The following is a 23183-nucleotide window of genomic DNA, read 5'->3' as shown; positions in this document are numbered from 1 at the left end:
GGCCGGTCACAAAAAGACAAAGAAAAAAAAAAACTTTTACATTTACCCCCTGGTTTAGGGACTTTAAAACTATCCTGAATGTCATCAAGTCTCTGTGTCCATTTGCAGGAATACAAGCTATAGAGCAGCGGGTCTCACACCTGAGCATGTGAGCATCAGAATCACCTGGAGACTTGTGGCAATACAGTCTGCTGGGCCCACTCTCAGAGTTTCTGATTCAGGAGCTTTAAGCAGAAGCTTTAAGATCTAGCACACGGGCCCAGCCTGGCTCATTTTCTTCTGTTATGACACCAGTAATGTCTCAGGTAGGGTCTATTCCTCAGTCTGGGTTGCAGGCAGGAGAATCAAAACTGACGCACGGTGAACATGAAATGTAAGCAAGGAATAAACGTTTGTTATAAGCCACTGAGACTTTGGGATTGTTATTGTAGCATAACTTATTCTTACTAATACAGACTCCTTGCATTAAGCATACTTGGCATTCTGCAGCAGATTTAGTTTTGCAAGAAACACAAAGAAAAGAAAAGAAATAGAAAGGCAGATAATATTCCATTTCTCTTAGGCTTGTTCTGTGTATACGTGCATGTGCGCTATTTATATATGCATCAAGAGCTATGTGACCATGTACAAACTGTTTAACCTCTCCATCCACACAAGTAGACAGCAAATAGGGCCAAGGGTCACCTACTTGTGCTCTCTGTTAACCTGTCAACCAATAATGAGTCTGGACAAAGACCACCTTGTTCAAAGATGAGTCAAAATACATACATACATGTATATATCTCTCTCTATATAGAGAGAGATACAGATATATATGTATCTCTGTATACATACATACATATAAATATATCTGTATATATATCTATATCTATATCTATATATCTGTTGAAGTACACAAAAAACCAACCATGGAAGAGAAAGAAGAGCATATTTCTGAAAATAATTGACTATGGAATCTAAAAGAAAAATTTTATGACCAATTTAGCATCCTTTTGAAAGAAGATAGGACTGCTGTAAAACCAGAATATAATTCATAAGGAAATTAAAGGATGAAATAGAGATCAATAGGGTGAGGGGAGAGAGAGAGAGAAGATACAAAGAAACAAAAAATCTCAACATAGAACTTGAGTCAAAAGAGAGGCAGAAATAGTGCTTTGGGAAGCCATATAGGTATCAATAGAGCAAATTTGAGGTCTACTGGAATGCTGAAAAAGGATAAAGAGATGAAAATGATAAAACAAAACAGAACTACCACAGATGATTGCTCTTCCTAAAAGAGAGATCAGAGCAAATGGAGCAGAAACAATTCTTGAAGATAGAATGAAAGAAAACCTTCCTGAGTTGAAGCCATATAAATATGCAGATAAAAAGGACTCAGACTTCAACTAGATATAGAAAGCATTACTCATTCTTAAATTGCAAAAATTTCAGTATAACCGGAGTATTGAGTAACAGGGGAAGAGAGAACCAGGTAACGAAAAACCTTTTATACTGTGCTGAAGCACAGTCATATATGAAGAGAGGAAAATGATAATTGATATAGGGCTTAGTGGTAAGGGCTTGTGGCAGCAATTACTGAAAATGAGAGAGGTCACATAAAAGGGTCGCATAAAGGGATTACTAAGAGGCACCAAGGCTCTCCACTGTGGTGGGTGTCCCTAAATTTGTAGTTGCATCGCATCATTCTTGTATAGTTGTGTGACTTCACCCTTCCCCCACCTCCAAAGAAGTGCTTGAAGGGCTGGCCCCGTGGCTCACTCAGGAGAGTGCGGCGCTGGTAGCACTAAGGCCGCGGGTTCAGACACACACACACACACACACACACACACACACACACACACAGAGTGGTACTACCAGACACACACACACACACACACACACACACACACACACACACACACACACACACACACACACACACACACACACAGTGGTACTACCAGATAACACGGACCCTGAAAGAGGTATTTCTCAAGGGGAAAAAAAGGATAAAAGTGTCAAGTGCGAAAGCTCCAAGAGTGAAGAGGACATACTACCTTTGGAGTCGGTGGATGGAGTGCGGGAGGAGAGAAGTCAAAAGAGTAGACAAAGGCGAGTTAATGCTTTAGGATGGTGGACAGACGTTGGTACCATCAACCTATTTGAGAAGCCCAGAGGGGAAATTTTGTTTTCTAGATAGAAGCTTCATTTGAGGCCGTGGGGAATGGTTAGAGTTTAGGGCAATGGTTGAGATTGACTAGGCAGGGAGAGAGGGAGGCCTCAGAGGAGCAGGTTCAGCTGAACTGGCTCTGGAAGGGCTTTGAAGGCCAAGTCAGGGGCTGGAAGGCAGAGGTCCATGTGCTGCGCGCCACCTCTGCCTCCTGGTGTGTCCATGTGTGGAAGGCTGGAAGGCCCACGGGACCAAGCTCCTGCCCCGGACCGAGGGGCGACCCAATTCCTGACCCTCAAACCCCAGGATCCCTGAACCTGGAACGTCCAGCGCGTTCCTTCCTTCCCAGCGGGAGGGCGGCTGAGGGCGCAGGCGCTCTAGCTGGCCTGGGCAGGCGGGTGGCAGAGGGCGCAGGCGCCATGGACATAGCGGCCGAGGTGGGAACGGCCGCCAGAGGGCGCAGGCGCTCTGGCCAAAGCCGCCGGGGCGGGGCACCCTCGCCGGGAGAGTAGAGGACAAGGGTCGGTGGGATAGCGGGCTCCGCGCGAGGCCGTGGACGGTGGGAGGGACCAGGGCGGGGGAGGGGCGAGGCGGTTCCGGAAGGAAGTAGTTCCGGGTCTCGCCGCCCGAGCGTGATATCCGTGATACCGCTGCTATTGGAGACGACGGCCGGCTGACTGGCGAGGCCCGAGGGGCCGGCGGCAGCGGCGGCGGGGACTTCCCGGCCGGGTGAGCGGCCCTGGGAGGCGGGCGGGGCGAGGAGGCCCCGGTCCGCAGGGAAGGCGTGTCCGCCGCCCGGGAGGGGCGGTTCTCGAGGTTGCGGGTGGGGCCGCGGGGAGGATGCGGCGGTCCGGCTCGGGTTCCCCGGGGTCAGCTCCCCTGCGCCCCTTAGGTCGCTTGGCCATCGCCATCCCGCAGGCGTGGCAACCAAGGCACCTGCTGCCTCGACCCCGACCTTCCCCTGTCGTCGGGCAGGCTGCGGTCCCCGCGGCTCCGAGCGTCTGTCATGAGGGCGGGGTAGGCGGTGTCCGGGGACCGTGCTCTTGTTCCCGAAACAGCCTCGGACGCGTCGCCGGCGGGACCTGAGCCGAGGAGCCCCTGCTTTGTCCTCGTGGTGAGACGCTCGTGCCGCGCAGCGACATCTTCCAATGATAACGTCAAGAATGAGTAGTGAAGGCTGCTCTTTATCCTGCATTTCAAAGTAAAACTTGTCATTTTAGAAACGTATACTGGGAATTGGTGCATCTCATGTGCTTCTGTAGGAAACAGGTCCAGTCACTGTCAGGACTGTCCTGTCGGTAGGTCCGGAGGGAAAGAAATGGGAGAGAAATTTATCCTCCTATTACTTTCCTATGGAGGTGCTTTTTGAGCTGCCTCTTAGGTGATTGCTTTTCTTTTCTGGAACAAATTACAAACTACAGGTAGAAATCAGGAAGGTCTTTCAGGCTTCTGGCCAGGCAACATTTTAGCGTTTTTCGAAATGCGAACAGGTCCAAAGGAAAGACTGGTTTTGCCATTTATGTACAAAATTTCTAAAATATACAAAATCATTGTGAATATGGTTATATACACCTCCAGTCTTTATCAATGCAGAGATGAATAGGAATTCATACATACATGAATTTTTGTAAAGTGAATTGTTTTTCGTAGTCACTTTTTTTTTTTTTTTTTTTTTTTTACTATGTACCATGCCATTATATGGCTGTAATAATTTATTTACTTGGTTATTCCCAGTTTTTCACTACTTAAACACATTGTTGGATAAATGTAAAGTCTTCATACCCATGATTACTTACTTAGTGTACATTCCTAGATGATGGATTTGTTGGGTGGAGTATGCATATAAAGGGCTTTTTTTTTTAAATTTATTTTTTAATGTGAATTGCTCATTTTCCCTCTGGAAAAGATGTTATTTTGCACTCCTATCAACAATCTGTGAGAGTCCTTACCCACACCCTAGCAAAAGGCAAAATTTAAAGGATTTCTGTAGGAACACTTTTGGGCCATTTATGTTCTCTCCAACCAAGTAAAAATATCCTGCAGTTATTGCTTTTTTTTAATTTGTTGACAGCAAATCAGTTTCTCATTTTTTATTACACCTTTACCAGTTTAGTAAAGAAAGGTTATCTAGGTGAGGCAAAGGCATAATAGAGTGAACAGGAAAGGGATTTGGAGTCAGGACTTCCTTGAATTCCAGTGTATTTGATTACCTTGAAGAAGTCTCTTAACTTTTCTAGGGTACTGTTTCCTCAACTATGAACTAGAGTTTATAGTGCATTTGCCTTACCTTTCTTACAGGGTAGTTTTAAGGGTCAAATGAGACATTTATGGAAAGTGCATTTAAACATACTTTGTCTTGTTATTATTGCCAGCTTGTAGAAATTTCAGAGCACAGGAGCATCCTGAGGTTCATAAATTTTTTTAAAGTAAATTTCTGAATCCAGAAAGCTTAAATTTGAAGTTTTATACTGCTGCTCTAGATTATATTCAAAAAGATATCACAGTTATAAAATTAGTTGAATGAGTGAATCTGCACAAATGTTGAAGGAGCAAATATTTAAAGGCACTATATAAAGCTGAGGGGCACAGATATAACGCTAAATAAAACACAGCCCTTGAGCTCATGATAAATAAAACATAGTCTTTGTGCCCTACAGACTACAGACTGTCCAGGCAGATAGAGGGCATAAAAGCTGCTTTCCAAATTTAGATGGCAATTTTAGATGTGATGCAGGATGTGAAGTATTCTCAAGTGTGCTAAAGCCCAATTCTGCTGACAGAGCAGCTGAGCAAGTGACTGGGCAGTCTCACCAGGGTCATTTTTATGAAGGTAGGAGTTGCAAGGTTGGGGGTGTGTTAGTATTGGAGTCCAAGAACCTAGATTCTACTTTCAGGTCCTCCACTTGGGGCAGATTAGCTAACCTTTCCGAGGCATGGTTTCTTCACCTATGAAATGGAGGTAATTCCAGCTTCTTCAAATGTTTGTTGTGAAGATTAAATGAGATAGTGTTTGTACAACACAGTAAACCAGGGACTGGCACTCATATGATCATTCTTACCCATTAGAGATTTGGCTTCTCTAGGAAAGAAACTAGATCTTTCCCAACTTTGTATTCCTAGCTCCTAGCAGTCATGGGCACTTAGTAATGTTTGCTAAATTAACATAGAATGTGACCACTGATAAAAATTCAGTTTGATGAAGGAGGTAATTTGTAAATATGGAATATTGGGAGAAATTGACTACATTATTAAGGAATCAAAGGAAACATTTAACTAATTGAACCTGGACTCATCTCTACTATGACTGTCATTCTACTTTAGATCCCTAATGCCAGGCAAGTAGTCCCTCCTTATCAAGAATAAACCTACTCTAGTTGCTCCCATTTCAAAACCTCATCCCTAGACCCCTCCACCCTGCCACTACCCAGTTTCTCTCCTCCCTTCCCCAGCCAGACTTTTTGAAGTTAATTGGCTTTTTCACTCTCCTGACCTTCCACTTAGCCCTCAAGCCATGTGCTAACACTTTTCATTCCTTTTATTGGATCTCATTGCAGCATTTGATATGAAAGTCTCCCTTCTTGAAACATCCTTCTTTAGTTTCTGAGATTCTGTGTTCCAGGGTTCTGTCTTCTTCACATAAAGTTCCTTCTCAGTCTCTCCTTTGCTGGTTCATCTTTCTCCAAAGGTTGATGTTCTCGCAGGTTTGATCCTTCTTGTGCTATAACATCTCTGGAATAATTTATAGAGCATTGACTATCTGGTGTTTGAAGGTTTGATGGAATTCCCTGTGAAGCCATCTGGGTCTGATGCTTTTTCATGGGATATTTTCTTAATAAACTTTCTCTATTTCTTCTATGAAAATTGGTCTGTTTAAGCTTTTTAATGCTAATTGGGTAAATTTTGATGATATGTATTTTTCTAGCAAATTATCCCTTTCATATGGGTTTTCAAATTTATTTGGTAGTAGAGGTAGTCTCTTATGATTTAAAATTTTTTCTTTTATTTGAATGGTTATTTCCTCCATGCCATTTCTTATTTTGTTTATTTGTGCTTTCTCCCTTTTTTCTTAATCAAGTTACATAGTGGTTTATGTATTTTAATTTTTTCAAAAACTACAGAATTTTGAATTATTAGTTAGATCTATTTTTCTATTTTCTTTCTCATTCTCTTTCTGTACTTGTGTCTTTTTATTTCCTTCTTTTGGTTTAGTTTGTTATTTTTAAGTTTTGTGGGGGGGTTTTTGTTTGTTTTTTGGCAGCTGGCCGATACAGGGATTGAACCCTGGACTTTGGTGTTATCAGCACCATGCCCTAAACAACTGAATTTTTAAGTTTTTTTGACCTTGGAAATGAATTCGTTTTATTTTTTCATTTTTACTGATATATATATTTAGTGCTATAAGTTTCCCTCTGATCACCGCTTTAAACACATCTTATAGAATCTGATATGTGGTGTTTTATTGTCATTATTTCTTTAAAATATCTATAATTTCAGTTGTAGAATACCCTGGAGTGGTTTAATAGGAGGCTTTTAAATTTCTAGGTGGGCAGGCCTTTGTTTTTTATTTTGTTAATAAATTCTAGTTTTATTATAATCAGAGTATTGTTTGTAATATTTCCAAAAGTTATAAAAAAAAACTTTATAAAAAAGTTAACTGATGTTTTCTTTGTGACCAAATATATGATAATTTTTGGTGAGTGTGGCATTGGCACTTGAGAAGAAAGTGTATTCTCTGGTATCAGAGTGCAGAGTTTGATAAATATCCGTAAGATTTACTTTATTGATTATGTTGTCTAGATCTTCTATCTCCTTATTTTTGGTTCTCCTGATAATGTTTTGTACCAAGAGTTGTGTATTAATGTCTCCTGTTATTAGTGTGTTTCTATTTGTCTCCTTGCATCTTTTGTAATTTTTATTTCATAAAGGTGGTTCTGTGTTATATTCATATTCATATGTATATGTGTTATATTTTCATCGTGGAATGTACGATGCACGTTTGGGTTGTTTTCACCTCTTGACTATTATGAATGATGCTCCTATTTGTGTACAAGTTTTTATGTGGACATACATTTTCGTTTCTCTTGGGTCTATACCTAGAAGTGGAATAGTATGGTAACTGTACGTTTAATTTTTTGAGGAACTGCCGAACAGTTTTCTGAAGTGGTTGTACCATTTTACATTTCCACCAGCAATGTATAAGGGTTCCAGTGTCTCTACATCTTCCAAACACTTGTTATTTTCTTTTTGATTTTAGCTCTCCTTATTGGTATGAAGTGGTATCTCAGCATGGTTTTGATTTGCATTTCCCTAATGACTAGTGATGTTATGTGCTTACCGGCCGTTTGTATATTGTCTTTGGAAAAACGTCTATTCATTTCCTTTGTCCCTTTTTAAATTTGTTTGTTTGTTTATTATTGAGTTGTAAGAGTTCTTTGTATATTCTAGGTAAAATCTTTTATCAGATAAATTATTTGCAAAAAAATGTTCTCCATTCTAATGGCTGTCTTTTCACTTTCTTGATGGCATCCTTTATAGCATAAACATTTTTAATTTTTTTTTTTTTTTTTCTGTTGGATAGACTGTTTTTTTTTTTTTTAAAAAATTTTATTTTGTCGATATACATTGTAGCTGATTATTGCTCCCCATCACCAAAACCTCCCTCCCTTCTCCCTCCCCCCCAACATTTTTAATTTTGATGATGCCCAGTTTATTCATTTTTTCTTTTGTTGCTTGTGTTTTTGGTGTCATATCTTATAAACCATTGCCTGATCCAAGGTCATAAAGATTATTTATCCTTATTTTTTCTTCTAAGTTTTATAAATTTAGCTCTTACATTTAGGTCTTTGATCCATTTTGAGTTAATTTTTGCTTGTGGTATGAGGTAGGGTCGAACTTTATTCTTTTGCTTGTAGATATCCAGTTGTCTCCGCACCGTGTGTTGATTTGTTTCATCTCTTAATATCTGCTGTGTTAGTCCCCCACCCACGTATCCTTTAAAACCACCTATTGCCTACATAGCAGTGGAGCTGTTTCTATTATTCCCTCTTCCTCTTTCTTCTTCTCCCATTTTTTTTAGTTGCAGTTTTTCTACTCTGTCCCAGTATGCAACAATTTTACATTAATCTTCCACCCTCATCCTCATCTTTCTTTAAGTGTCTTATATGTCTATTTACATATTTTAAAATGCTCACCATCAGTCCTTTTGCTGATGTTTTCCCAGTCATCATTTGGTTGAATGAAGCTCATCCTCTAGTAGATTCCTCAGGAAGGGCAAGTACAAAATTCCCTACATTCTTGTATGTTGAAACTGTTTTTCTGTCTCCTTGATATCTGGGGGACATCTTGGCTGTTTTAAAATCCTTGATTCATACTTACTTTCATTGAGTTTTTAATACTGCTCTATTTTTCACCTTGCTTTATGTTTTGATTTTGAAAAATCTGATAATCTGATGATGGTCTAATTCTTTTATACTTGTAAGTTACTTATTCTTTTTGCCTGGAAGTCTTAAAGATTTTATCTTTATCTTTGAAATCAAATAGTTCTTACTAGGCTATGTTTCAGAGTTGATTGTTCTGGGTTAATTTTCCTGGGTACATGGTGAACCCTTAAATGTATAGATTCAGGTACTTCAGCTATTTTTCCATTTCTGAAAGGCCTTCTGAATTATAGTTTTAAATATTAGTTCAATTCTATGGTTCATTTTTTCTCCTTCAGGGACTACAATAATACAAATATTATTCCCTCTTTACTTGTCTTCTGTTTCCACTACTTTCTCTGACCTGAGGAGGAGGAAGAGGAGAACTGACCAGTGGATTTAGCAACATGGATTTCATTAGTGATTTTGGCTGGAGCAGTTTGGTGCAGTGGTGGGGAGGAAAGCCAGGTTGCTGAGGGGTGGAGCAAGAATGGGAGGAGAAGATTTGGAGATAATGATGGGGGTGTACAGGCAGCCCTTTTGAAGAATTTGGTTGTAAAAGGAGAGATAGAGTGGTAGCCCTAGGGGGATGTGGTTCCATAGAGAGATGGGAGAATTATACAAGGTTCTATGGTGATGGAAAGGATCTAATGGAGAGGGGACAGTGATGTTGTGGGAGAAAGAGAATTATTGGAGCCGGGTCCTTCAGCTGGGGGAGGGGTGTGTCTAGTGCTGTCCTGGTGGGGTTGGCCTCTTTTAGCATCAGTGTCCTTCTCAGCATCCTTCTGGGAGTGGATGGCCCTCCTGTCCATTTGTCTCCTGTCTATGTTCAGAGCAGCAGACAGGTTCATTCACTGCTCTCAGCCCTTTACAGTTCTCCCTGAAGTAGCAATATAAGCACATTTATCTTCTGTTTACGACATCCTCTTTCTAGTCACAACTCTGCTGGTGTCTCAGTCTTTTTCTCTGGATCTTTTCTGAAGTTCTGGTCCCTTTAACTTAGCTAGTCACAAGTAAGTTAGTTTAAATCAGGGATTGGCAAACGTTTTCTGTGAAGGGCCAGATGGTAAATATTTTAGGCTTTGTGGGCTACATATAATCCCGTTGCATATTTTTCTTTTTTTTTTTTTTTCTTTGCAACCCTTTAAAAATGTAAAAACCATTATTAGCTCAGGCTGTACATTTAAATTAACCTTCCTTTCTTATTAATTAAGCCCCTGAGCCAGTACTCGTCATTACCAGCTGATGCATGCTAAGCGATTTCAAACAAAGTTAACTTTTTAAAAAACAGCTATAGTGAGATATAATTTACTGGTTTAAAGTGTGCAATTCAATGGTTTTTAGTATGTTTGCAGAGTTGTGCAACCATCTCCCTAATATCTGATCTGATTTTAGAACATTTTCTTCACCCCAAAGCTAACATTTTTACAGCTATGAGGTATAATTTTGGTGTTTTTTATTTTTATTTTTTGCAACTGGCTGTTACGGGAATCTGAACCCTTGACCTTGGTATTGTAACACCACACTTTTGAGGTATAATTTATATGCAGTAGAATTCACCCATTTTTGAGTGAATAGTTTGAATTTTAATAAAGCTACTTTTAATAGTAGGTAAGGAGAAATATTCTTAGTATTATTCCTTTTATCACATGCAGTAAATTTTAGTTAAATATTTTCTCCTAAGTGTTCTCCACTTTTCCTTTAAAACCAGCGGTTCTATGGTCCCTGGACCAGCAACATCCACATCACCTGAGAACTTGCTAAACGTGGGGCCCAGCCTAGGGGTAGGGCCCAGCAGTCTGTGTTTTAAACAGCCGTCCAGGTGATTCCAATGCACACGAAAGTTTGAGAACCATTGGTCCAAGGAATATTCTGCATGGAATTGCTGGGCTGTGGGATATGGGCATGTTCAACTTTATTGGGTTTTACCAAACTGCTTATACTCATGCATAATTCACCTAGCAGTATATGAGAGTTCCTATTGTTCCACATCCTTGCCAACACTACAGAATATGCAACTACAATAATTTTTTTTCCAATCTGTTGGATATAAAATGCCTATGATCTTAATTTGCATTTTCCCAGTTACTAATGAGGTTCAGCATTTCATGTGTTCATAGGTCATTTGAGTTTTGTGGCTATGCTATCTGGAGTCTTTTGCCTATTGAAATAAATACAGTTAAGTAAATAAATACAATGTATGAAAATAATTGCAGAATAAACCCAGAATTCCCAAGGAGAAAAAAAATCGGGGTGAGGGGGGCAGGGAGAAAGTAAAGGAGTCTCGGGGAAATGATGGTCAAGCAGTCCTAAAAGAATAGGACTTGTCAAGCCACCGAGGGAAGGCCAACTATGTGGTAGGAACAGCATGGCCTGATAAAAGCAGATTGTGTGGTGTGGTGGACTAATAGGGTATGTGGAGGAAAAGACACACATAAGGCTAGGAGGAAGGTAGGAAGCAACTAGATGTGGGGCTGTCCTCTGGTCGGCTTTTGGCCTTAGCCCCAGGGCCCTTTCAGAGGTCCTGACTTCTGGAGGACTTCAGAGATCCTATTCATATTGGTCAGCTTGGACCATATGGGGTCAGGGTAGGTGGCAGTGGGGTCTCTGGAGAATTGGGAGATGAAGTAGTCCCTTCTGATGGGCCAGGAGGAGATGTAGCAGTCATTGCTGGAGTAGGAGGCAGTGATGGGGACAGGGGGGGTGGCAGAGCAGCTGGTTCAGTTAAGTAGGGAGGTGGCAGATCCTCCGGATGTGAGGGCAGAATAGCTGGTTTGGGGGCCACTTGGAGCGGTCACCTTTGGGTGTGAGTCTGACCTGGGACCGACATTTCTCTGGCCAGGAGAATTTGGCAGCGTTTTTCCATGCAGGCCTTTAACCAGGAGGGTGGAGAATGAACTAAGTCTTCCCAGGAATCATAGGGATACTGGTTAGGGTAGCCCTGAGGGTCATTTTCATGCTGTCCAGTAATAATCTTTCTGACTTGACAGATAAGGGAAAGGTCAGAGGACCCCTCAGAGGGCCATCCTACATTGAAAGAAAGATGGCCAATCCACCTTAAAGAATGCCCTGAGTTTATCAGGAGATAATTTGTTTTTGTTTTTTTTTTTTAAAAACCATTTTAATCATTTTTCAGTGTAAAATTCAGTGGCATTAAGTGCCTTTGCAATGTCATACAACCATCACCACTACCCCTTATTTTGGTTTTATAAAATATTTCCAGGCGCCTATGTCATGCAACTTTGAAAGGGGCACAGGTGTACATCAATCATTATGTTAATGTCCCCATTTATACCATTGCCTAATTACTAATACTTTAGCTCACACCTATTCCAACTTTGATTAATCTCTTCAATTTAAACTTCACTTTTTTCCTATTAAGTTCAGACTTCTAGATTTTCCTTTTCTAGTCGTGTTTCCAGAAGATTCAGAACCCTGGGGATGTTGGGAGTTGGAATTTGCAGACATGGCCTTGATTTTTAGGTAGTGTTTTCAATCAGGAGATAATTTGACACTATAGTCACCAGAAAAGCCCTTATTAAAATTTCTCAGCATACAGGCAAGGGGAGTTTGTTTGCTAGGTGTTTTTCCCATGTTTTTCCACCCGTGATCGGTGTCGCAACAGACACTCAATTCCAATCACTTTGTCCATCTCCAGCTGCTCACCTCGCGGTGCTATTTCAGCGCCTCTTGGCTTTGGGGAGACGGTATAAATCCCACGTCAGGACCTCTCACCCTCAGCCATATGAGGTCGCAACAGAACCGTGGATCGGGACTCCGCATTTGCTTCATATCCAGGATACATCTTAGCCACACATATTCACACACTTTCATTCACCACCCCAAAATTTTTTTTAAATCCTGATCTGAGAATGTGGTTTCCTCCGTGAAACAGAGTTTACCACCCCAAAATTACTGAAATCCTGATCTGACTGGGGAATGTGGTTTCCTCCGTAAGATGGAGTACTAAGACATTACCCCTTTGGGAGTTGATCAGGCTCCCCTTCTACTCTCACAGGAGTAGGAACCTAGTGGGACCCGGGTCCTTACCTAGTCTGATGGGCGGGGCTTCCCTGGTCTGGTTCCTGTGCCTCTTTGGGTTCCATTGTTCTCAGGGTTTGACCTCCGTGTCCACGTGGCAAGGTCTTTCCCACTCATGGAAAACTCCATTGGTGCCTGAGTGTGGTCCATGTTGTCGGGTGTCCCAGGGGCTGAGACCGAGAGACAAGGGAGGCAGTAAAGCCACCATTTCCACCAACCCCAACAAGCCCCCAAGAAATGTTGCACTGAGTTACTGTGAACTCACAGGGAGAGGCAGGAAACACCGAGGCTTAAAACAAGAAAACAGAGTTTATTGATATGCCAGCATTGGCTCAACAGACTCTTGTCCAAAGGTTGAGTCCTGAACACAGTGGGGCTGTTATTTTTATATTATAGCATTTATGGGTTTTTGTAACCCGGTGAGGGAAGTGATCTTATGATCTTATGTGGCTATGACTTTGTCTTAGGGTGGAAAAGCACAGCGGGTGAGAAGCAGGCTGAAAAATTCTGTTTCGACAGTGTGCGTTAACCACAAGGTGGGGGTGCAGCTGGGCCTGTATCTGGGTGGGGGTCTTGGTTACAGCATAGTATGGCACAGCATGGATGCCTAATGGCCACGGCTGGGCAGGACACAGCCAGGTAAGTACGAGTGCCTCAAGTCCACTCCCTTTTTAGCAGTTCGTATAGCAGTCTTGGTAGTGAGGAGCACCTGGTAGGAATCTTCCCAGCTCAGCCAAAGCTTGTCTTCCTTCCAGGTATGGTAAATTCAAGAGGTGGGGTCTGAGCAAAAAGCCCTTTTAACCTGAGGGAAGACAAAGTAGAGGATATGGCCAGTATACAGTTTTTAAGAAATTGATCTTTGGGGCCTGCCCCATGGCTCAGTTGGGAGAGTGCGGCACTGGTAGCGCCGAGGCTGCAGGTTCGGATCCTATATAGGGATGGCCGGTGCGCTTGCTGGCTGAGCATGGTGCGGACCACACGGTGTCGAGGGTTGTGATCGATCCCTTACCAGTCAGAAAAGGAAAAAAAAAAAAAGAAATCGATCTTTGGTTTTTGTTTCTGTTTTTCATCTTCCCTCCTCACAAATACCTTTTGTGCCTCCCTGAGTAGTTCCTCAGTTGGTTTTTCATTCCAACCATCTAATTTCTGTAACTTTTTAATAATATCAGGGCAGCTTTTAGTTACAAAATTAACTTTCAAGAGACCCTGTCCTATTGGGTCTTCCAGATCTAACCCAGAGTATTTCCTCATTTGGTCTCAGCCTCTGCAAAAAGGCAGAGGGAGTTTCCTATTTTTCTTGTTGAATACCAAAGGCTGTGGAAACATTTTGTGACCTGGGGGTGGATTCTTTAATTCCTTTGATGATTAATTCTCTGAGGTCTTGCATTTGGGCTCTATCTCTGGGATCATTATTATCCCATTTGGGATCCAAATTTGGGAACTTTTGTTCCACAGACAGGACCCCCTGTCTGGGAGGGTGTTGTCTCTCAGATGGACATAGCCACTCTCCTAATTATTCCTCTTTCTTCCCCTGTAAAGAGAATGCTCATTATAGACATTATTTTGACCAAGGTGTATTAGCTGGACCCTAAGAATTGGTTGAGCTGGTCTGCCAGACCAAGGGTGTCTTCTAATAATGATTCCATTTCCTTTTTAAAATTTCTAACTTCAGTACTCATGAGGGGGACATTCACGAATCCAATCTCTCCTTGCCCCATGGGGACTTCCCTAAGGGGAAACATTTTGGATCTTTCTTTAGAGATCACCGAAGGGAGGGGAAAATTTAAGGTCTTTCTTACATTGTTTTAATTCCTTCCTTAGGCTAGGATATGGATTCACAGGGGCCAAGGGTTCGGACTCCGCTTGGGGATCTGAACATTCAGTCTGCCTAGGGCCCTCTTGTCTCTCATTCTGTGAGGCATAAGGAAGACAGGAAAAAGGATCCCAGGATTCTTTTTTGGTGTCTTCTCCTTCAATTTTAAGAGGAAACATGGGAGTTGCTCCTGGTAACCAGCATAGAGCATAATCCTTTTCCTCCTGGGAAGATGAGGATTTATCATTAACATAGAGGACAAGGGCCTGACAGACCCAGTCCTCCTCTGAGCCAAATTGTGGCCAGAAGACTGAAAGTTTATGAATTGGTTCCTTGGTCCAAATAAAACAACAGTACTTAGTCATTTTCTGTTTCTCCTTGCTCCTTGTCTGGGAATTCCTCTCCCAGGCCTTTAACATTTCCCCCAAGGGGCTATCTGAGGGAATGTTGGGAAGAATCTCCTTAATTCCTCCTTTCCTTGTTTCCTTAGGCCTAGAATTCTTATTTCCCATTTTCATTTTAGGTCAGTGTTCCCTGAGTCTTTTTCCCTGAGGTACTCAACCCCCCTTACTGGAGGTTTCTTGTACACTTCAGGGCTCACTCTGTCCGTGTCTGGCCATTTCCCTCAAGGGAGAAAGGAACCACAGATCGGAACTCCACACTCATTTCGTATCTAGCATATGTCTCAGCCACACACTAGACCTCTGAAAATGACCAACCGCCAAGGTAGTACTTAAAGTCCAATTTTCTTACCTTGGCTCATGCACGAGGTTGCCTGGTTGCTGCAGTGCCTGCTTTTTTCCCCCAGCATCGCTTCTGCTGTCCTCATAATAAGTCTCTTGTGGTCCTGCAAGAAGCTGGGGCACTGAAACAGAGCAGGCCACCCGAAATCAGGTGTGACGTGTCTTGCCGTCTATCAGGATCCCAGTCCCGCAGTCACAGACATCCCAAATGAGCTCCCAAATTGTGAGAAATGCCCTCACCCGTCCAATGCCAAAGGATGGACACAGAGTCATGAGGTACAGCAAAACAAGACTTTAATTATGGCCTTACAAGGTTCAGGTGTCCGAAGGGCAGGTGCATGGAAAAGGGCTGTAGCAAGCAATTTATTCCCTAGTGTGCAAGTCCCTCCCCCCACTTCCTCATTGGCTGAATACTACAGGGTGCACAATCTTCCCGACAGCTAAAATTTATTACCCTCTTGCAATGCAAGGAATTCCTTTGTCTGGGGGCTCAGGACAAGCCCGTGAAAAAGGCCCGCTTAAGCCCTGTGATGGGAGAAACACCAGGGAATGAAGAACACAATAGGGGCTAGTAACTACCATCTCAATAAAACACCTTCAGATAAGTCATTTCTGAAAATGAATCATTTAGATTATTTTCTTACAAAACCCACAGTGAGATATCACTTCACACCCACTAGAGTGGCTATAATAAAAAGGACAGATAATAACAAATGTTGGTGAGGATGTAGAAAAATTGGAACCCTCATACACTGCTGGTAGGAGTGTAAATTGGTGTAGCTGCTTTGGAAAAGTTTGGCAGTTCAGTATCGAAATATATGTTTATGCAAAAACTTGTACACAAATGTTTGTAGGGGTATTATTCACAATAGCCAAAAGGTGGAAATTACCCAAATGTGCATTGAGAGATGAATAAGTAAACAAAATGTGGCATAGCTGTTCAATGGAATATTATTGCACCAGGAAAAGGAATGAAGTACCTATATGTGCTAGAGCACAGATGAACCTTGAAAAAATTATGCAAAGTGAAAGAAGCCAGTCACAAAAGACTGTGACTGTATGATTCCATTTATGTGAAATGTCCAGAATAGGCAAATCCGTTTCATAGAAACAGAAAGTAGATTAGTGGTTGCCAGGGCCTAAGCAGGGGAGCGAAGGAGTGGGGAGTCACTGCTAATGGGATTTTTTTTTAGGGGGGATGAAAATGTTCTAAAATTAGACCGTGGTAATGGTTGTACTTCCTTGTGAATATACTAAAAACCATTTAATTGTACACTTTACATGGTTGAATTGTATGGCATGTGAATTACATCTCAATAAATCTATATTATAAAAAAAAGAAATGATTACCCTCTAGAAAAATTTTGCATTTTCATCATTACCAGCAATATTTCATGTTTACTTCCCTCTCCCACACACAATCTTTGGGTTTATTGTTTTTGTTAAATTTAATAGGTTTGAACTAATACTCAGAGTTTCTTTAGTTAAATTATAAGCTCCCCAGTAGAATGTAATCTCTATCAGAACAGCAATTTTTGCCTGTTTTTGTTCACTGCTGTATTCCCTAGAACAGTGCCTGGCAAATAATAGGTACACAATAAAATTTGTTGAATGAATATATTTTGATATTTTTAGTTAGTAAACAAACATTTTCCTCTTTAGTGTTTTAACTTCATAATAATTTTTGAACTAATTGTTCTTCCTAGCTTCTAATTATTTTTGGAAAGGGATAGTGTAAAACTAAATGAATTGATTTTAGTTGCTCTGGTAAAGTCCTTTGACCCTATATGCTTTTACTTTCTTCTGAAATTCATGACAACAGTAGTTTGCAGATGTTTGAGTACAAGGACCCCCTTTTAACCAATGTCTACATAATAATAGTTGTACTTTTGGTATCAGTTCATAGAAAAACTGCGTAGTGACAATGAGTTATATTTTATTTTATTTTATTTTTATTTTTTGGCAGCTGGCCAGTATGGGAATCTGAACCCTTGACTTTGGTATTATAACACCGTGCTCTAACCAACTGAGCTAATTGGCCAGCCCTCTGCCATTTATATTTTAATATTCACCTCAGTATCTTCAGAAATTTGCAAAGTAGAGGTACATAATAATGAGAAATATACTTATTCATTCTGTAGTCTGTGCACGTTGGCTGTATGATTACTCATGAACCCATGGCAATGATTTTGAAAGCCACTGGGGGTTTGGGCCAAGTAAGTTGGGAACTATTTAATAATAGTATCAGAACTGAGGAAGACTACTGAGATGTAAATAATAGCTAGTATAGAGAGATTATACCCTAATTACATATTTTTAAAATTCAGTTCCTAAAGCTATCAGTTTCTTTTAAAGATTGAAGAATATTGGAAAAATCAAGTTTAGAAATGCCTTTAAAGATTTACTTATTTGACATTATTTATTTTAGGAAAAAATCAGAAGCAAATTAAATGTCTAATAATGCTTAATTAAGTTTTGAGTATATTTATCTGGTGGAAAGTTAGGCAGCAATTGACAATTACAATTAGGAATTGTAATTCGTATAATCTGACAGTCTAAAAAGCAGGATATACCATCATGTATTCCTAAACATTTTGACTGTGATTATATGAAGTGTTTATGTACCTGGAGAAAGACAGGAAGATGGTAGTATGTGTGTTCAGATAGAGGAATCTGGGTAATTTTTTCCTCTTTTTGGAATACTTATTTAGCTGTTGCTATGTGCCAGACACTAATAAGCTCTTTTCATGATAACTCAAGGGTCATCAAACTACAGTGCATTTGGCCTGCTGAGCCTATTTTCATATAGCTCTTGAGCTAAAACGGTTTTTAAAATTTTTGTTTTTATAAATTAATTTTAACAATATAGTGTATTTAACCCTGTATATCCAAAATATCCTTTAAACATGAAATCAATATTAGAAATATATTAATGAAATATTTTACATTCTTTTTATTTTTGTACCAAGTCTTTGAAATTCAGTGTGTATTTTACACTTAGGGCACATCTCAATGCAATCTAGCCTTGTTTTTACATTTTTAAAAAGCTGTTTTTTTTTTTTTTTTTTTTTTTTTGGTCGTTTTTTCGTGACCGGCACTCAGCCAGTGAGTGCACCGGTCAGTCCTATATAGGATCCGAACCCGCGGCGGGAGCGTCGCCGCGCTCCCAGCGCAGCACTCTACCAAGTGCGCCACGGGCTCGGCCCTAAAAAGCTGTTTTTGAAAAAAGAAGAAAAAGTTTTGGAAATAGAGGTGATGGTCACACAGCATTGGGAATGTAATTAATTCCATGGAATTATATGTTTAAAAATAGTTAAAATGGCAAACCTTATGTTATATATATTTTACCACAATAAAAGAAGGAACAGTGTGACAGAGACCTTATGTGGCCTGCAGAGCCTAAAATAGTTACTATTTGACCCTCTACAGAAAAAGTTTGCTGATCCCTGATTTAATTCATTTTATCCTGACAATATTTCAATCAGGTGGGTACTGTTGTTATTATTCCCATTTTATAGAAGAGGAAACTGAGGCACAGAGGGGTTAAATAACTTTTTCTTGGTGGCATTCACTGTGTTTTAGGGCACATTGCAGGCTCTTTCCACAAACTCGCTAATACTGTGTTTCTTTGCAGTGTAAAAAGTGGATAGTGGCTCACGTGTCAAAGGATGGCACGGTCACGATCTAGATCCCCCAGGTGGAAATACAGGTGAGCAGTTCTTAGTTTAGCAGTGTAAGCTTGGATTTGGGATGTGCTGTGACTTGCAAATTCACCAATACTGGTAAAAACTTATTTTAATAAGCTCATGGGACCTGGTTATAGGTGCTTTATTGTGATAGAGGTCGTATTTCTAGATTCTAGGAACTGACAGCTTTAATTAATTATGGCTGGCAGCTAGAATTAATTCATAATGAAAAGAAATGCAATGGCCATAGCAAGAGAGAATAAGAAACATCTTTGAGAGTATTACATTTTTTGAATTAGTGAATGGTTTAGAACTCTTCAGTGTTTCATTTTTTTTTTTCATAATCAGTATGTTTGAGTAAATTTAGAGTTAGAAAATAGGGAGTTTCCTATTTCTTCTTTTCCATGGCAGAATAATAGAGTTTTCAATAGCTTGATTGGAGTTCAACTCTCCTCTTTCCTGATTAGTGGTATCAATAAATATAATTAGATTGGGACAGTTCAACCACTCTGTATTGTATACCTGCTGCAGGCAGGTTTGGGGGCTGCAAAGGCAAGTATGCCATCTTCTATGGCCTCAGCAAGCACTCAGGCTGGCAGGGTAGGCTGACACCGTAGCCAGTGGACATAGGGAAAGTGCTAGGTATCATACCTACTTACGACATGTAGGAAAAGTGCTGCGCTACTGATTGGGGCAAAGTGTTCTGGATCTACAGGGAGGGAGGGAATAATTCCACTTTTGTGGAAGGAAGGGGGATACTAAGAAAGTCTTCAAAGAAGAGATGAAAGAAGTTTTAGCTGGATGTTTAAGGATGGGTAGAATTTCTAAAGGCAGAAACAGTGAAGAAAACCATTGCAGTTAAGAGGGAGAACAAGAGCAAAGGTGCCGGGCTGTAAACATGACTAGTATGTCTAGGACTTAATAAAGGACCATAATTGCATACTCAAAAGGCAGACCAAGGTTTTTCATTTTAATATAACTTGGCCATTGTGTTTGTTCGTTTTGGTTATGTGATGACTAATCAATCATTTCTTTAACACTGTTCATTTTGTAATTCACAAGACCAAGTTGTAATGGGGAGGAGCTTCAAAAAGAAAAAGCAATGTGAAGGAGCAAATCATTTTAACGTGGAGGATACCACAGAGGTCATTTTGTTTCACCCTTTTGTGTCAGGCCCTGGTGAGGAGCACAAGAGACCCTGCCAAGCTTAGTACCTGATTTCCGGATTCCTTCAGAGGTTTCGTTGTCAAGAGCTATAAAGGGGGTCTGCCATGCTACCCTACTTGCGAGCTAATGCATTAGACTGCCACAAGGCACTCCCCAGTCAGAGACAAAGGCCTTTGTTACTCATAGTACAGCAGGCAGCTTCAGCTTTGTGTTCCAGTTATTCCCCTTACCCTCCAGGTCCCTTGAGGGATTATGACACAGGCAGTGGGGTTACAACACAGCTGAGGAACCTCAGTCCCTTATTAGGGTCTACAAGCAATTCACAGTCTTTGCCTTGGAGGAGACATTATCTTATTATCTGCAGACAGCAAACAAATCGGCCCTCTATTCCTAAGGGAGACCCTGTCTCTATCTTCAAAGGCTGTTGGCCTTGGACAAAAACTGTCAGTGCCTCTGCTCACAAGGTGTGCAGAACTCAAGAGACTGTGCAGAATTGTCTCCCAGAAGATTCCTTGGGTCTCTTTTGTCCCTTTAGGAGAATTGAAAATGATAGCAACCATTCCAACAACCTTCTTTAGAAGAAAGGGGTGGTATACAATAAAACATGTGATATAAAATATAATATCAGAGCAGTATTTAATTTGAAGTAAGGATTAAAGTAAGATACTGGGTATTTCATCCAGTCTGGAAGACCTCTGCCTCTGGCTGCCAGTTTTTTTCCTTAGCAGTGAAAGTGACAAAGTCAGTCCTCAGAGGCTCTGGTTGCTTCCCTTTGATGGGGTGTAGCCAGCTGGGAGGCAGAGTTTCTGCCTCAGCTAAATAACACTTGCCAGTATGTCTAGCTTGGTGACTTCAGAGGACAATATTTCCAGGTCCAGTATATAAGTCCCAGTAGGTACATGAGGAAGAAAGATCTGCCTCCTTTCTTGTAGGGGGGACACAGACTTACCACCAAAAGGAAAGGGATTCATTCATGGTTGCTTCAGCTCTGTGGCAGCTTATGAGAGGAGGCAGTAACAAAAGTTGCAAGAGTAGCTTCTTCATCGAATAGAAGACATTAAACCCCTCACGGAGGAGATTGGGAAATTGGACAGGTCAGATGGGGGGAAAGGTCCCCAGGTGCAAAGTGAAACTATTGTGTTCCAGATAGTGGCACTCTTCTCTCTTATCTTTTTTTTTTTTTTTTTTTTTTTTAAGCCAGTCAAATTTAGCAGTGGGGGGTTGTATACCAACTTTAGTGACACTAATGTTAATAAGTTCTGATAACCCACTACCATCGGACCAGCCTTCTCTCTTATCTTTAATTCTGGGCAACCCAGACTGGTTTCCCTGGATACAGGAGCCTTCCTCCTCAGTGGGAATACAAGGCTCAATGTTGGCAGTGCTAAGGTACTGGAGAAGGTAGTTACGGAAAGGATGTGCTCTCCCTGAAGAATAAACACACCTTCACCAAAGTTACAAGCTCTGTTAGAACACCACATATTTCAATTGATATGTAAGGAAACAGGTCTGGGAAAGAAAAGCAACTTATCTATGTGAGAAGTATTTATGGAGGAACTAAGGATGAGATTCAAGTCTTAATTCCCTCCCCTCTCCCTTTTTCCCCCATTAAGTATATACTTCTTGCTCCTTGATACAGCCTTTGTAGGAGAATAGAAAATCAATTGGAGAAACTATGGGGCCAGTCTTCGGTCTGAGTTTGGGCTGTGGCATCATTAAATCTTAGAATCTAGTTAAATTTCACAGGTCATGTTCAGTTTTCTGGACACTCTTCTATACATTTATTTGTGTGAATCTAACCCTTCTTCTGCTTGTTTCTTGCCTGGCAGTTAAACCTGATGTAAGCTTTTGCTGACTGGCCCTTCCCTTTGAAGTGACTGCATCTTCTTTTGCCAGAACTTTGCTGTCTTCCAAAAGGGATTCTGCTGTGTACCTAAGCTGGTCTTCCTTTAATAGGATGGGTGTCCTCAGCCATTTTGATATGCACATGAAATATATTAGTTCAGATGGAAAGCGTATGCTTGTTGAATTGGGTGGTATCATAATCAGATCTTTGACTGTACAATTCTGAATGCAGACACAGAAAATTGATGAATTTAGTTTGAATGGAGGAAGCAGTGGAATTCTAGGAAAAACAAATGTTTTAGGTAGGTTGTATTAAGACAAACTTAGTTTATTGTCTTTCAATGGACTAAACTTTTCTGTGTTTGTTTACATAGGTCTTTATCACCAATACCTAGAAATTTTGAATACTACAAGCAAAGACATTCTCATGGGCATTATGACTGTGAATATAGGAAGGATTCAAAAAGGTCCATTGCTTGGAGAACGGACAATGAGAAACACCGACAGAGTAAACCAAGGATTCCCTATCGTGGAAATATACATTACCGATCTTATGAACATAGATCACCTTCCCCAAACATAAGAAACAACTCTTTAGACAATTTTTATATGTATAAGCCTCACCAAGTATATTCACCTGGAAGAGGGGACAGTAACAGATCTCAGTATGTGCCCAAATACTCAGAGGGTTTACCCTACAAAGAGCATGAGAGGAATTGTTATCCCCAGAAAGTGCAAGGAAGGTATATTCCTGATGACCACAGAGTTAGAGGAAGTGGAAAAGGAGGGAAGCCATCTCAGAGGTCAATAGCAGATTCTTTTAGATTTGAAGGAAAATGGCATGAAGAAGAGTTGAGGCACCAGAGGATACAAGAAGAAAAATATTCCCAGTCACCTAGAAGAGGCTCTGAAGACTTTGAGACAAGGAGCTCTTTTCAGAAGAGGTATAGGAAAACATTAAACCTGGGTAATTTGGTATAAAGCCTCAAGTGAAAAAGTCTGTTTACTTTATGGTTGAAGATAACCACCTTGAAAAGCTTTTGTCTAAAAAGATAAAAAGCATTGTAAAATTTAGTTATGGTCTACTGGTAGTGGTGAAGTATTTCTTTTTAGAGTAAATCATGTTGATGGCTAGAATATTAAAAAAAAAACATGGCATTTTCCTCTTTAACTACCTTGTGCCTCTAAGAATTGGCTTGAGGGATTATAGGGTAACTTGCCACTGCGTTCTGCATTTAAAGCCATGCTGCCAAACATTCTGCACATGTAAATTCTCACTTTCTTCTCTCTAGTGCAAGTGTAAACTGCTTTATGTCAACACAG

General features: G+C 40.7%; 1 protein-coding gene across 6 annotated transcripts in view; it reads left to right on the top strand.

Moving 5' to 3' along the window:
• The first annotated feature begins 2786 nt into the window (after nt 1–2786).
• The window catches only part of BCLAF3 (BCLAF1 and THRAP3 family member 3), a 62665-nt gene continuing 42268 nt past the window's right edge, over nt 2787–23183 (top strand). For 5 of the 6 annotated variants that reach the window (XM_063083704.1, XM_063083705.1, XM_063083701.1 and 2 more), the window contains exons 1-3: nt 2787–2878; nt 18797–18871; nt 22235–22804. In XM_063083704.1, the coding sequence (XP_062939774.1) occupies nt 18831–18871; nt 22235–22804 (611 nt within the window). In that variant the 5' untranslated portion in view covers nt 2787–2878; nt 18797–18830. The remainder of the gene's footprint in view (nt 2879–18796; nt 18872–22234; nt 22805–23183) is intronic. The other variant, XM_063083706.1, reaches the window with a different exon arrangement.

Source organism: Cynocephalus volans, chromosome X, assembly GCF_027409185.1.
Source record: "Cynocephalus volans isolate mCynVol1 chromosome X, mCynVol1.pri, whole genome shotgun sequence".
Lineage (NCBI taxonomy): Eukaryota > Metazoa > Chordata > Mammalia > Dermoptera > Cynocephalidae > Cynocephalus > Cynocephalus volans.
The sequence above is the reverse complement of the archived record's forward strand: the minus strand, read 5'-3'. Positions and strand labels throughout refer to the sequence as shown.